The sequence below is a fragment of the Oncorhynchus tshawytscha genome, linkage group LG19 (assembly GCF_018296145.1).
Source record: "Oncorhynchus tshawytscha isolate Ot180627B linkage group LG19, Otsh_v2.0, whole genome shotgun sequence".
Taxonomy (NCBI): Eukaryota; Metazoa; Chordata; class Actinopteri; order Salmoniformes; family Salmonidae; genus Oncorhynchus; species Oncorhynchus tshawytscha.
The window spans coordinates 25,261,900-25,274,863 of NC_056447.1; the positions used below are offsets into that span (position 1 = coordinate 25,261,900).

At 46.0% G+C, this 12,964-nt stretch overlaps 1 protein-coding gene across 3 annotated transcripts in view; it reads right to left on the reverse strand.

Moving 5' to 3' along the window:
• Positions 1–544: 544 nt before the first annotated feature.
• Positions 545–12,964, reverse strand: part of LOC112218531 (breast cancer anti-estrogen resistance protein 1-like) — a 113,805-nt gene continuing 101,385 nt past the window's right edge. For 2 of the 3 annotated variants that reach the window (XM_042301507.1, XM_042301506.1), the window contains exons 4-7: positions 6,905–7,009; positions 5,469–6,683; positions 4,270–4,353; positions 545–2,760 (exon numbers count right to left, since the gene is read on the reverse strand). In XM_042301507.1, coding sequence (XP_042157441.1) covers positions 2,245–2,760; positions 4,270–4,353; positions 5,469–6,683; positions 6,905–7,009 — 1,920 coding nt within the window. In that variant the 3' untranslated portion in view covers positions 545–2,244. The remainder of the gene's footprint in view (positions 2,761–4,269; positions 4,354–5,468; positions 6,684–6,904; positions 7,010–12,964) is intronic. The other variant, XM_042301508.1, reaches the window with a different exon arrangement.

Sequence of the window (12,964 nt, forward strand, 5' to 3'; positions counted from 1 at the left end):
TGATTACACACAGGTGGATTGTATTTATCATCATTAGTCATTTAGGTCAACATTGGATCATTCAGAGATCCTCACTGAACTTCTGGAGAGAGTTTGCTGCACTGAAAGTAAAGGGGCTGAATAATTTTGCACGCCCAATTTTTCAGTTTTTGATTTGTTAAAAAAGTTTGAAATATCTAATAAATGTCGTTCCACTTCATGATTGTGTCCCAATTGTTGTTGATTCTTCACAAAAAAATACAGTTTTATATCTTTATGTTTGAAGCCTGAAATGTGGCAAAAGGTCGCAAAGTTCAAGGGGGCCGAATACTTTCGCAAGGCACTGTATATATATATATATATTTATATATATATATATATATATAAAATCATGGCGGTCCAGCAAACAGAGCCCCAGGGTAAGTAGAGACACACTTGACAAGGAGATCAGATATCTCTCAGGAGTTGGTGTTTGTGCTGAAGTTACTGGGGTACAATGATCTTACAATTAACTAAGCATTTCTAGTATATGCAATTTCACTCACAGCACATAGCTTCTTAAAGAGAGAGTAGGATTGAAGTTTATTTTTTAATGAAAATATATTAAGCATATATTTTCCAGTTATGCAATGTCCTTAACAAATCTTAAAACACAGATTTGAGACCATAATAACATCACCACAAATACCAGTCTGCTTTGTTTTCAAGGTATTATTTTTACTTGATAGGGGTTTCAACTATCCACAACAACATGTTGCAGCGCTTTATAGTACAATATGTAATCTGATACTTGGAATACAGCCAATCAGGTTTTAGAAAACTGGACAATGGAAATTGGAGTGGCAGCAGATTCCTCTGCTTCATGTGGAGATGTCTCCAGGACTCAAGAACTAGTAAAACACACCCACTGGCCAAGCTGAACTCACATACCTCTGGTACAGCTATTGGAAGTGGGGATATGATACAGCTGCTGCAAAGTCATTTGAAGTGTCAAGAATGGTTACTGTTATGCAAACAGACATTACCTTCAATATTATGTGTGTGTGTGTGTGTGTACACATACATTTGGTAAAATGCAGAGATGTGGCTCACAAACAACCACTCCCTAATTTGCTCATCAATTTACAAGGGTGTTGAGTGTATGCTAATGATTCAAATGCACTTCTCACACCTTTACCCCCATAGCGGGTTTCCCTGGCCTGCAGGGTGCAGTGGTGCTGTCCAGGAAGTGCTAGGGGGAGGGAAAGCAGAGTTATTCCTGTATGAGGTGAGCAGAGAGCCTGGTCTGGAACACAGTGGAGCCACAGAGGAGTCCAAACCAACCCTTTTTAGATCACAGAGAGCATGCAGGACTATGAGAGTCTGGGAGAGTGTGGGTGATACAACAAGCACTCTAGGAGCAGCAGACAGACGGATAAAGCCTTGTGCTTTTGAAGAACAAGGGAAGTTGTAATGCAGAAAAAAATACGTAAATTCATATTTCTTTTAACCTCAGATTTCTTACCTCCAAATCAGGTTTGTTCTTTTCATTCTGACTTCTATCTCAAAGGCAGAGATCGTATTATAAGAAAGTCTTCTAATTGGGGCATTTTAATTAGCATGTAGAACTACTCAAATGAATCCTGTCCCATGACAGCAGTATATCTGAGAATGTTATTAACTGTCAGGGAAACCTCTCCCTCCCAGCCCCTACCCAGAATGCCTTACACTCACAACCCTATCCCCAGCCTCCTTTGACAGCGCCAAGGAAAGCTATTCATTTTCTGTCAACATATCCTACAGCTCACCTGACAAGTACATTACTTTAACAAAATCCACCATATTTGATCATCTGGGATGAAAAACAGCATTACGCAATACATACATTGTGTTTGAAATGTAAACATCCTTAATCAACGCATTATAACAATAATGATAACAATTATAATAAGCAGAGCAATAATTACAGTATAGCAACAATAATAATAATGGACATTGTCTAAAAACTACATCATGTTTTCCAGGTCTCAAAAACATATATATATATATATATAGTGGAAGTTCATTTTCTTTGACTTTTTTTTCTGGCTAATAGTAACTTAAAATATTTACAATGATTCATTTACAACCAATGGCCCAGCCCAGTCAGATAGTTGTCCTTTTTTGAAATAAAAAGCACAAGAGGAGGTTGAAGGGTCCATGTGTCTGTGACAGTGACCCACTGGGTGTGTGGGTGCTGTGTGTCCCAGTGTGGACTCTCCATGTCAGTGTCTCAGGACCGGAGGTTCACATGGCCACCAGCTGGCCCAGAGCCATGCGGAACTGCTGTGTGCAGCCGGCCAGCTCCCTCACCCTCTCCGTCATGTCTCGCGCCGCACCGGGGGACGGGTACTGCAGCGCTGCAGTCTTGGTGCTCACTACGATGTCCTTGAGTTTGTCACACAGCGTGTTACTGTGCTGGGCTACATGCGCCCGCACCTCTGGGGACTTGGCCTGTCGCGAGAGCGTGTCCCCGATGAACACCAGCTTGTGTGCACTGAGGATGACAAACTTGCTGTGAGCCACAAAGATCTTGGGCGGCTGGTTGTTGTTGATGGAGGAGTAGAAGGCGTCGATGGCGTTGGTGAGGGTGGTGACGTTGGCCTCACACTGCTCCGAGTAGAAGAGCAGCAGCTGCCGGTCACCCATGCTCAGCTTGCTCCGCTGGGCCGTTGGGTAGTGGGGAGGCGGAGTCCAGCCTGAGATATCGTTGTTGATTGGCCGGCTGACTTCCTGCTCCAGTCGCTCAAACTGTTTCAGCTGCAGTAGATGGGAACACAGAGAGTAAATAAATATCTGCCTGATCTGTAAACATCCCATATGAACTGACTGAAAGCTCAGCCTCTGAGACACCAATGTAACACTACAGTCACATATAATGTCCTTCCAAACACTCCCTTATTATTGACAACGGCTACGTTTAGAGAAGCAGCCCAATTCTGATCTTTTTTTCACCAATTGATCGTTTGAACAATCAGATCAGCTCTGAAAAAGATCTGATGTGAAAAGATCAGGGCCCGGTTTCCCAAAAGCATTTTAAGGCTAAGTTCATCGTTAGAACTATTCGTTCCTATTGTTCTAAGATGAACTTAGCCTTAACCTGTTGAGTGTAGGGGGCAGTATGTTGATGTTTGGATGAAAAACGTACCCATCTGAAACTGCCTATTTCTCAGGCCCAGAATCTAGAATATGCATATAATTGTCAGATTAAGATAGAAAACACTCTAAAGTTTCCAAAACGGTCAAAATATTGTCTGTTAGTATAACAGAACTGATATTGCAGGTGAAAACCTGAGAAAAATCCAACAAGGATTTTTTTTCTTCCAACAAGGCCTAAGAGAAACGAATCTCCCTGTTCCATTGCATGCCTTCCCTCCATTTAAAGGGATATCAACCAGATTCCTTTCTCTATGGCTTCCACATAGAAGCCATACAGTCTTTAGACATAGTTTCAGGCTTTTATTCTGAAAGTGAGAAAGATCACATCGCATCAGTGGATGGCTGGGTGCCAGCAGAGTTTTGCATGCGCAACAGCTTGGAGCAGACATTTTCTCTCTCTCCTATTGAAAAAGCTACGGTCCGGTTGAAATATGATCGATTATTTATTGTAAAATAAACCTGAGGGTTGATTATAAAAATCGTTTGACATGTTTCTACGAACTTTACGGATACTATTTGGAATTTTCGTCTGCCCCGTCGTGACCGCTCGAGCCTGTGGATTTCTGAACAAAACGCGCCAAACAAATGGAGGTATTTTGGATATAAAAATAATCTTTATGGAACAAAAGGAACATTTATTGTGTAACTGGGAGTCTCGTGAGTGCAAACATCCGAAGATCATCAAAGGTAAGCGATTCATTTTATTGCTTTTCTGACTATCGTTACCAATCTACTTTGCTGCTAGCTGTTTGTAATGTTTTGTCTGCTGAGAGAGTTGTCCTAACATAAACGCTTGGATAGCTTTTGCTGTAAAACTTTTTTGAACTCTGACACGCCAGGTGGATTAACAACAAGCAAAGCAGTGTTTTGCTATATTGCACTTGTGATTTCATGAAAATTAAATATTTTTAGCAATTTAGTTTGAATTTGGCGCTCTGCAATTCAGCGGATGTTGACGAAAATGATCCCGCTAACGGGATGGGTGTACCAAGAAGTTAAGATGCTTTTGGGAAACCGGGCACAAAAAAGACCAATTAGTAAAACAAATATCAGAATTGGGCTGCCTGTCATTTACACATCCACTCGCTCACTGACAGACCCACAGATCCTCACCTGCTGCTGTTCCAGTGTGGTTTTGTTGTGTCTGGTCCCTTTCTCTAATAATTGCCTCTGATTCTTCTCAAACTCCTCCTTACCCTGGAAACCAAAGGACGGAAAGAAGTGTAAACTTACTTACTGCTCCAAGCACATAGACAGACACAAACACGCTCAGACAATGCTGGGATGGGATTTTAATTCTACTGGATCAAGGAAGGATCACCCATATAAAATGATCCATCTGACTCAACGTGTGATAATTCTCCTAATCAGCAGAGGGCAGTATGAGCTCATATCAGACCAGACCACACACAGCCTCTCTGCCACTACCCTGAGGGTAGCTGACACATGAATTCAGGGTTTGTATGTTAGTGTGCTACACACACATAAAGCACTGAAACAGTGAATATATAAATGTCTCTTAGATAATAATAATTTGGTGGGTGCTTATATTTTTCCTATTTCACACATGAACAAGTGTGTTAATATGTTTGAGTGAATTGGAAATGTGTTTTTTTGCATATCCCAACTCAGAGAGTGGGGTCACGGCCAGGCTCTGCCATTATCAACTGCAACCCTGGAGAATTAGGGTTAAGTGCCTTGCTCAAGGGAACATCGACAGACGTTTCCCCTTGTCGGCTTCGAACTAGCAACATTTTGGTTACTGGCTCAACACTCTTACCGCAAGGCTACCTGCCACCCACAATGATATCATATCGTCTTAAAATCATCTGTTCCTCTTGCATTTTCACAACCACAATACTGCTGCACGTGAGGGCAACAACAGCAGCAATGGACAGAGATGGTGATGATGTATGATGGGTATGTAGAGAAACACGCCTGTACATGTAGTAATGATGATTGATGATGACACCTGAAGCAGTGCACCGGGGGAGTATGTGTCGCCCACATGGGGAAGCCTTGTATGGGGCATTGATCTGCTGGCTGTGGTGTGGAAATGGAGATACACCGGGAGTCTATCCTCTCTCTCATCTCACACACCGACGTATCATTGAACACAGACAGACACCATGGCTCGACATGCTTAACATAATCCATGGGCTAATGTAGAGTGCTGCTGATTGTTCCGAACCACCGTACCGCTATGAGGAAGTACTGGTGCTGTTGATTCAGAGTACCAATATACACCAAACTAATTATCTACTGATAAATGAGGACATACATGTGTGATGATTCATAAGAGGGGGTTTTACCTGTAAATGCACATAGTCATAGTCCTCCATCCATCCCTCCTCGGTGGTCTCGTACGGCCGGTCACGGGTCTCCTCCTCGGCTGTGAGCTTGGGCGGGGACGGCAGGGGGCGGGACTGAATGTTGGCTCTCCCGTCTCCCATCTGATAGGCTGAGATGTTGTTGTTGGTCATCTGACCCATGAGGTCAGCGGCATGGGGGACGGGGGGCAGAGGAAGCTGCTGCTGCTTGTTTGTCCTTTTGAAGAGCAGCGAGGCGTTGCCATGGAGAAAGGAGGCCAGCTGTTTGGTGTCGTCAGGCACACCCCGGGCACACATGACCAGCCGGTCCAGGTCATCCCCACTGCTGCCTGCTGAGGGCGTCATCAGGGCAGAAGGGGCCCAGGCCACAGCATCCAGAGCCTGGCTGTACTTGACAAGGCCCTGGAAGGCCTCTTCCATCTTCTGCACCTGCTTGCCCAGCTTGGCCTGTAACGTGCGGTCAGTGGCCTGGGCAGAGTTGGCCACAGCCCCCCTGGCAAACTCCAGCAGGTCCCTGACAGCCACCCTCATCCTGTCCACCGCCTGCCTGATGGCTGGCAGGTTGGCCTCCATCTGGGTGGAGCTGCGCCAGTTCCCACTGATGAAGGACATGAGGAGGGAGACAGAGCCCTCCACCCCCTGCTGCAGACGGGAGAGGCGCTCCATGGCCTGATCTAGATCCAGGATCAACAGCTTCCCTGGGCCGGACTGGCTGGGCACCGCCGACTCCCTGACTGGCACCATGTCCAGAGAGGAGGTGGACAGGTTGCTGCGGGTGCTGCCCGTGCTGGAGGCAGACAGGCGTTTGAAGCTGACCGTCAGCTCCTCTGTGGCACCCGCATCTCGCACCACCTGAGGGGGGATGTCATAGATGGAGTCCTCGCCTGCAGGCCGCTCGCGGGGGAAATCGTACACATCCTGGGGGTCATGGAGTGCACCCTTCCTCAGACTGGCGGGGATGTCGTAGATCTCCTGACCCAGGTGGGCGTCTGGGTGGTGCTTTCCGGTGAGGGGAGGGGGAGGGATATCGTACACATCTTCAGGGATGGGGGGCTCAGGCCCACCGGGGATCAGATAGCCCTGGTTCTGGCTCTCCAGACTCTTCAGCTTCGCAAAGTGGGGGGGCACGTCATAGGTCTCCTCCCTGATAGGAGCGTCTGGAACATCCTTGCTGACGGAGGGGGGGAAGTCGTACACCTGGGAGGGAGACAGAGGCAACGTCAAACACACACTGTACTTAACCTCACTGCCATAGGACATCATAATGATGTCAAACACACATTCTGATAAGGAGAGGACACCACCTATCAAGTACAGATGGTAAAGTCCACTGTGACTGATGAGTATCCCCCTGTGTCCCTCCTCTACGACAACAACAGACAGAGAATGTGTTAGTGGTGCAGTAGCTGCAGCCTCACCGTTTGCTGAGAGAGCAGTTGGCTCTTGTCCACACTGGGGGGTGTGTCATAGATGTCTTGACCACTGGGGGGGCCTTTCACCGCCATTGGGGGTGTGTCATACACCTGGATGGGGGGACACAGAGATAAAACACACACACCCCACAATAAAGAACAATTTACATTAACACACATCAGATATGTACACACACACACACACACACACACACACACACACACACACACACACACACACACACACACACACACACACACACACACACACACACACACATACTTGCACACATACAGACATACACATAAATATACAATCAGCAATGAGAGCTCAGTTACAGCTGCAGCAGACTCAATTTATGAGCATATTAAAAAGGGAGGAACAAATTAAATCAAGCTTCTGAGGGCGTGCTGGATTAATGTGGAGGAGGTGGGGAGGGCGGGAGGGACCCAGACACTCTGCCCACTTTGTCCTCTAATCTCGTCACTCCCTGGGGCCCCTCTTTTCTCCACTGCCTTCCCTACAAGGGGGGGAGGCATTATTGAGGCTGCAGGCTGAGAGGGGGTCAGTGAGGGCACTGGCACACACAACATGAGGACCATCTCTCCCACTCCTACAGAGGACACACATCCTGTCTGGGACTGCCCTGACACGCACACAGGGAGCTGGATGGACTGGAGCATGACCAAAGTTGGAAACAACTGAAGAGAATCTCTTATACAGCAGAGACCTTAACCTCAGTGCTAACTCTGTTCTGACTAAACCTCTGTGACTCTGGTCAGTTGTGCCTTGCCTGATGCCTCCCCATGAATTTATTTCAAATCTAACCAATCAGAGTATCATGTAAGCCGGCTCTGGCCCAACCCATCAGTTTCTGGGACCAATCAGAAGAGTCAGAATGTGTTTACATTCTAGAAATCATATGGGAGCGAGGCAAATCCAGACTCATCGCGGAGAAAAAAACGTCAGTTGGCCCGGAGAAATGTGGATATGTAGGCAGGCAAAGTTGTACATGCATTCTCCACGGTAAGGACATGTATGAAAACTATAAGGATATGTGTGTGATGCCCACAAAATGCAACATTCAAAATAATGTGGAGATATTTCTGCAACAATGCTGCAGAATGTGTGTTGAGAGGATGCCTATTGCAAAAACACCCTTTTCTAAGGCACTGTTAAAGTCAATACAATCCCATAATGCACTTCAGCCTGGAGCAGCGGCAAGGGAATTAACTTTGCCGTCAGTCTTGTATGAGTAAACTTCTGGAACACACTGCCCTGCAGCAGCCACAGTCCTGTCTCTCTCTCTCTCTCCAGCCCATGAAATCTCTGTTGTTTTGCACACTACTTTTACAGCTTTGATTAGTAGAGTATTTCACAACTACACTGAACAAAAATATAAACATGCAACAATTTCAAAGATTTTACTGAGTTACAGTTCATATGAGGAAATCAGTTAATTAAATTCATCCATTAGGCCCTAATCTATGGATTTCACATGACTGGAATACAGATATGCATCGGTTGGTCACAGATACCTTTAAAAAAAAGTAAGGGCGTGGACCAGAAAACAAGTCAGTGGCTGCAGTCCAAACACTTAAAAGACACACCCTAAAAACCTTTAGGACTACCTTAATGAGCAGCTTGGTGACCTAGAGGCCGCAGAGGGAGCACACGTGACACATCATGCCAATTGCACGTTCTCTCAAAACTTGATACACCTGTGGCATTGTGTTGTGTGACAAAACAGCACATTTTAGAGTGGCCTTTTATTGTTCCCAGCACAAGGTGCACCTGTGCAATGAAGATGCAGTTTAATCAGCTTCTTGATGTGCCATGGATGGATGGTGGATGGATTATATTGGCAAAGGAAAAATGCTCACTAACAGGGATGAAAATACATTTCTGCACATATGTTTAGAAATAAAATGTTTCTGTGTATGGAATATTTCTGGGATATTGTATTTCAGCTCATGAAACATGGGACCAACACTTTACATGTTGCGTTTATATTTTTGTTCAGTTTATATAGGTGATGATGGAAGTCACCAAGTCAATGAGATTGGTAATGAGTTTTAGAGGGCAGTTTAAAGCTACAGCTTTTAGGTTATTGCCTGTATTAAAAAGATCTTTGTTGATAATAAACATCAGATTGATGCACCATGTGTGACACACACGTACATTCACAAACACACAACCCAATCTACTTCCAGGGTCTGACAAGAGACACTCTCTAAAGTTTATGATGCTGAGGCAGGATTATCTGCTAGCTGGTTGTCAATGAGCATTGCACCTGAGGAGGAACAGAGTAAGTGGTATCTAAGATTCAACTTCATCCTCGTTTCTCTATGACCTGACAGCAAACAGCAGCAGACTGACAAGCCAACTCCTCCATCCAATCCTGAACCCCTAATAACACACAGAAAATTGCACTCCCATCTCTCGCCATGTGACTGTCCCCAAACAAACAGATTAGCAATTATAATTCTGCACAAACAATGTGATACAATCTGTTCCCCGGGCCTTTGGGGAATTAGAGTGACAGAGGGAGGAGGCAAGAGGGACTACAGTATGAATACCAAATCCACCTTCACAACCATTGGGCACCTTGCCAAAACACTTTGTCAGAATCTTGAATTCATGCGATGTTGTTTGGAGTTGGTATTCAGTGGGTACACTGATCTGATCGCAGACAGTTTGGAGTGAAAATGAGATGGTTGTGTTACTCCTTTCAGCAGAAAACCAAAGCCAGGGCCCATTGGATTGTCCACAGAACCCACTGACTGATCTTAGGCCTGCTATCTGAACTTGAATGCAATGATATCCCTCCAGTCCCAGCACTATACTCTTTCTGACGCTGTCAAACAGCTTTTCCTCTCTTTCCCTCATTCTCTCCTCCCTCCAGCTGGTTCACTTTCCCTCATTCTCTCCACCCTCCAGCTGGTTCTCTTTCCCTCATTCTCTCCTCCCTCCAGCTGGTTCTCTTTCCCTCACTCTCTCCTCCCTCCAACTGGTTCTCTTTCCCTCATTCTCTCCACCCTCCAGCTGGTTCTCTTTCCTTCATTCTCTCCTCCCTCCAGCTGGTTCTCTTTCCCTCATTCTCTCCTCCCTCCAACTGGTTCTCTTTCCTTCATTCTCTCCTCCCTCCAACTGGTTCTCTTTCCCTCATTCTCTCCACCCTCCAGCTGGTTCTCTTTCCTTCATTCTCTCCTCCCTCCAGCTGGTTCTCTTTCCCTCATTCTCTCCTCCCTCCAACTGGTTCTCTTTCCTTCATTCTCTCCTCCCTCCAGCTGGTTCTCTTTCCTTCATTCTCTCCTCCCTCCAGCTGGTTCTCTTTCCTTCATTCTCTCCTCCCTCCAACTGGTTCTCTTTCCTTCATTCTCTCCTCCCTCCAGCTGGTTCTCTTTCCCTCATTCTCTCCTCCCTCCAACTGGTTCTCTTTCCTTCATTCTCTCCTCCCTCCAACTGGTTCTCTTTCCTTCATTCTCTCCTCCCTCCAGCTGGTTCTCTTTCCTTCATTCTCTCCTCCCTCCAACTGGGTCTCTTTCCTTCATTCTCTCCTCCCTCCAGCTGGTTATCTTTCCTTCATTCTCTCCTTCCTCCAGCTGGTTCTCTTTCCTTCATTCTCTCCTCCCTCCAACTGGTTCTCTTTCCTTCATTCTCTCCTCCCTCCAACTGGTTCTCTTTCCTTCATTCTCTCCTCCCTCCAACTGGTTCTCTTTCCTTCATTCTCTTCTCCCTCCAGCTGGTTCTCTCTCCCTCTCTTTTACCATGTCTTGCAGCCATTTGTCCTGATATGTTGTGCTTGAATGCATGTGACTTGTTTTGGGAATAGATGATGTCAGTAGAGAGAATGGCTGTGTGTTTCTCTATCTGCTTCAGGAGCCTGTGTGTGTATGTGTGCCTGTGCCTCTGTGTGTCTGTGTGTCTGTCTGTCTGTGTGTGTGTGTGTGTGTGTGTGTGTGTGTGTGTGTGTGTGTCTGTGTGTCTGTCTGTCTGTGTGTGTGTGTGTGTGTGTGTGTGTGTGTGTGTGTGTGTGTGTGTCTGTGTGTGTGTGTGTGTGTGTGTGTGTGTGTGTGTGTGTGTGTGTGTGTGTGTGTGTGTGTGTGTGTGTGTGTGTGAGTGAGTGAGGATGGATGACACAGGAAGTGGGTTCACCTTCCGATCCAGAGCGCATGCAGCTCAGGACACGCTGGCTCAGGACACGCTGCTCACTGTGCTTTGTGGAAAAATACAACCTTTTTCTAACGCCTCCAGACAATGAAATATCTACTTCCCCTGCTAGTAATGTATGACCTCCTCTAAAAATAAATCTGGAATCCCAGAGCTGCCGTGGGTTTAAACACACAAAGAGAGTGAGAGAGAGAGACAGAGAGAGAGACAGAGACAGAGAGGGGAGAGAGGGACAGAGAGAGAGACAGAGAGAGAGTGAGAGAGGGACAGAGAGAGATACAGAGAGAGACAGAGAGAGAGAGACAGAGAGAGAGGGAGAGGGACAGAGAGAGACAGAGAGAGAGGGAGAGAGAGAGACAGAGAGAGAGGGAGAGAGGGACAGAGAGAGAGAGAGAGACGGATAGAGAGGGAGAGCGGGACAGAGAGAGATACAGAGAGAGACAGAGAGAGAGACAGAGAGAGAGACAGAGAGAGAGACAGAGAGAGAGACAGAGATAGAGGGAGAGAGGGACACAGAGAGAGAGAGACAGAGAGAGAGAGACAGAGAGAGAGAGAGACAGAGAGGGAGAAAGACAGAGAGAGATAGAGAGAGAGACAGAGAGAGAGAGAGAGAGAGAGAGAGACAGAGAGAGAGAGAGACACAGAGAGGGAGAGAGAGACAGAGAGGGGGAGAGAGAGGGAGCGAGAGGGAGAGAGAGACAGAGAGAGGGAGAGAGAGAGAGAGAGGTTTAATATTCCCAATACATCAGATATTAATGAGAGGTTAATGAGACACTTCGTAGAAAGACGACCAGTCGAGTCAGGAAGTGTGTCTAAGCCAGCAGAGAGGAAAAATAGCCATCCATCTTGTGGAGGGGACGAAATTACTTCAGTGACATCAGAGACAATAAGTGGCGAGGCAGGACAGTGAGAGGACATGAATACTACACCCCCTCTCATACACAGGACACCACCATCACTGGGGTGGTCAAGGGTAAGAGGTCAAGACTAGTGTGGCTCAATTGCTGATAATATGGAAGACGAGAAATTGTATCTTCAGTGATTTGTGTCTGTATGTGGGTGTATTACTGTATACTAGAGGAGCGGGAGAGTGCAGCATTTGAACATAAATACAGGTGAGAGAGAGAGAGAGAGAGAGAGAGAGAGAGAGAGAGAGAGAGATGAGGCAGTGAATGAACTGAGAGAGAAAGCATACAGGACATTCTACGCCATTAAAAAACAAATTCAAATTGAAATACCTATTAAAATTTGGCCAAAATGAATTAAATGTGTCATTGAACCAATTGTACTTTATGGCAGCGAGGTGTGGGGTGCATGCATGCAAACCCTGCATGCAGAGTTCTGTAAGATTCTCCTACACGTCCAGAGGAAAACTACAAACAATGCATGTAGGGCAGAATTAGGCCAATATCCACTAATAATAAAAACTCAAAAAAGAGCAATTCAGTTTTGGAAACATCTAAAATACAGTGACCCCCTCTCATATTATTACCACGGCCTGCAATGCCAAGAGCTGAGCAAAGAAAAGAGTCCCCTCATCCAGCTAGTCCTGGGGCTGAGTTCACAAACCTGTTCTACTAACACACTGAAGCCTCAGGACCAGAACATCCAATCAATCAGAATTAAACAAATTACAACACAATCAATTATTGGGAAACACAAGCACAAAGAAAAATGCAGTGCTATCTGGCCCTAAATCGACAGTACACCATGGCAAACAATTTGACCATGGTTACTGATCAGAACCCGAGAAAAACGTTGACAAAGTATAGGCTCAGTGAGCACAGCCTTGCCATTGAGAAGGGTAGACACAGGAAAACCTGGCTCCCTGTAAAGGAAAGGCTGTGCAACCACTGCACAACAGCAGAACATGAGATGGAGCTGCATTTCCT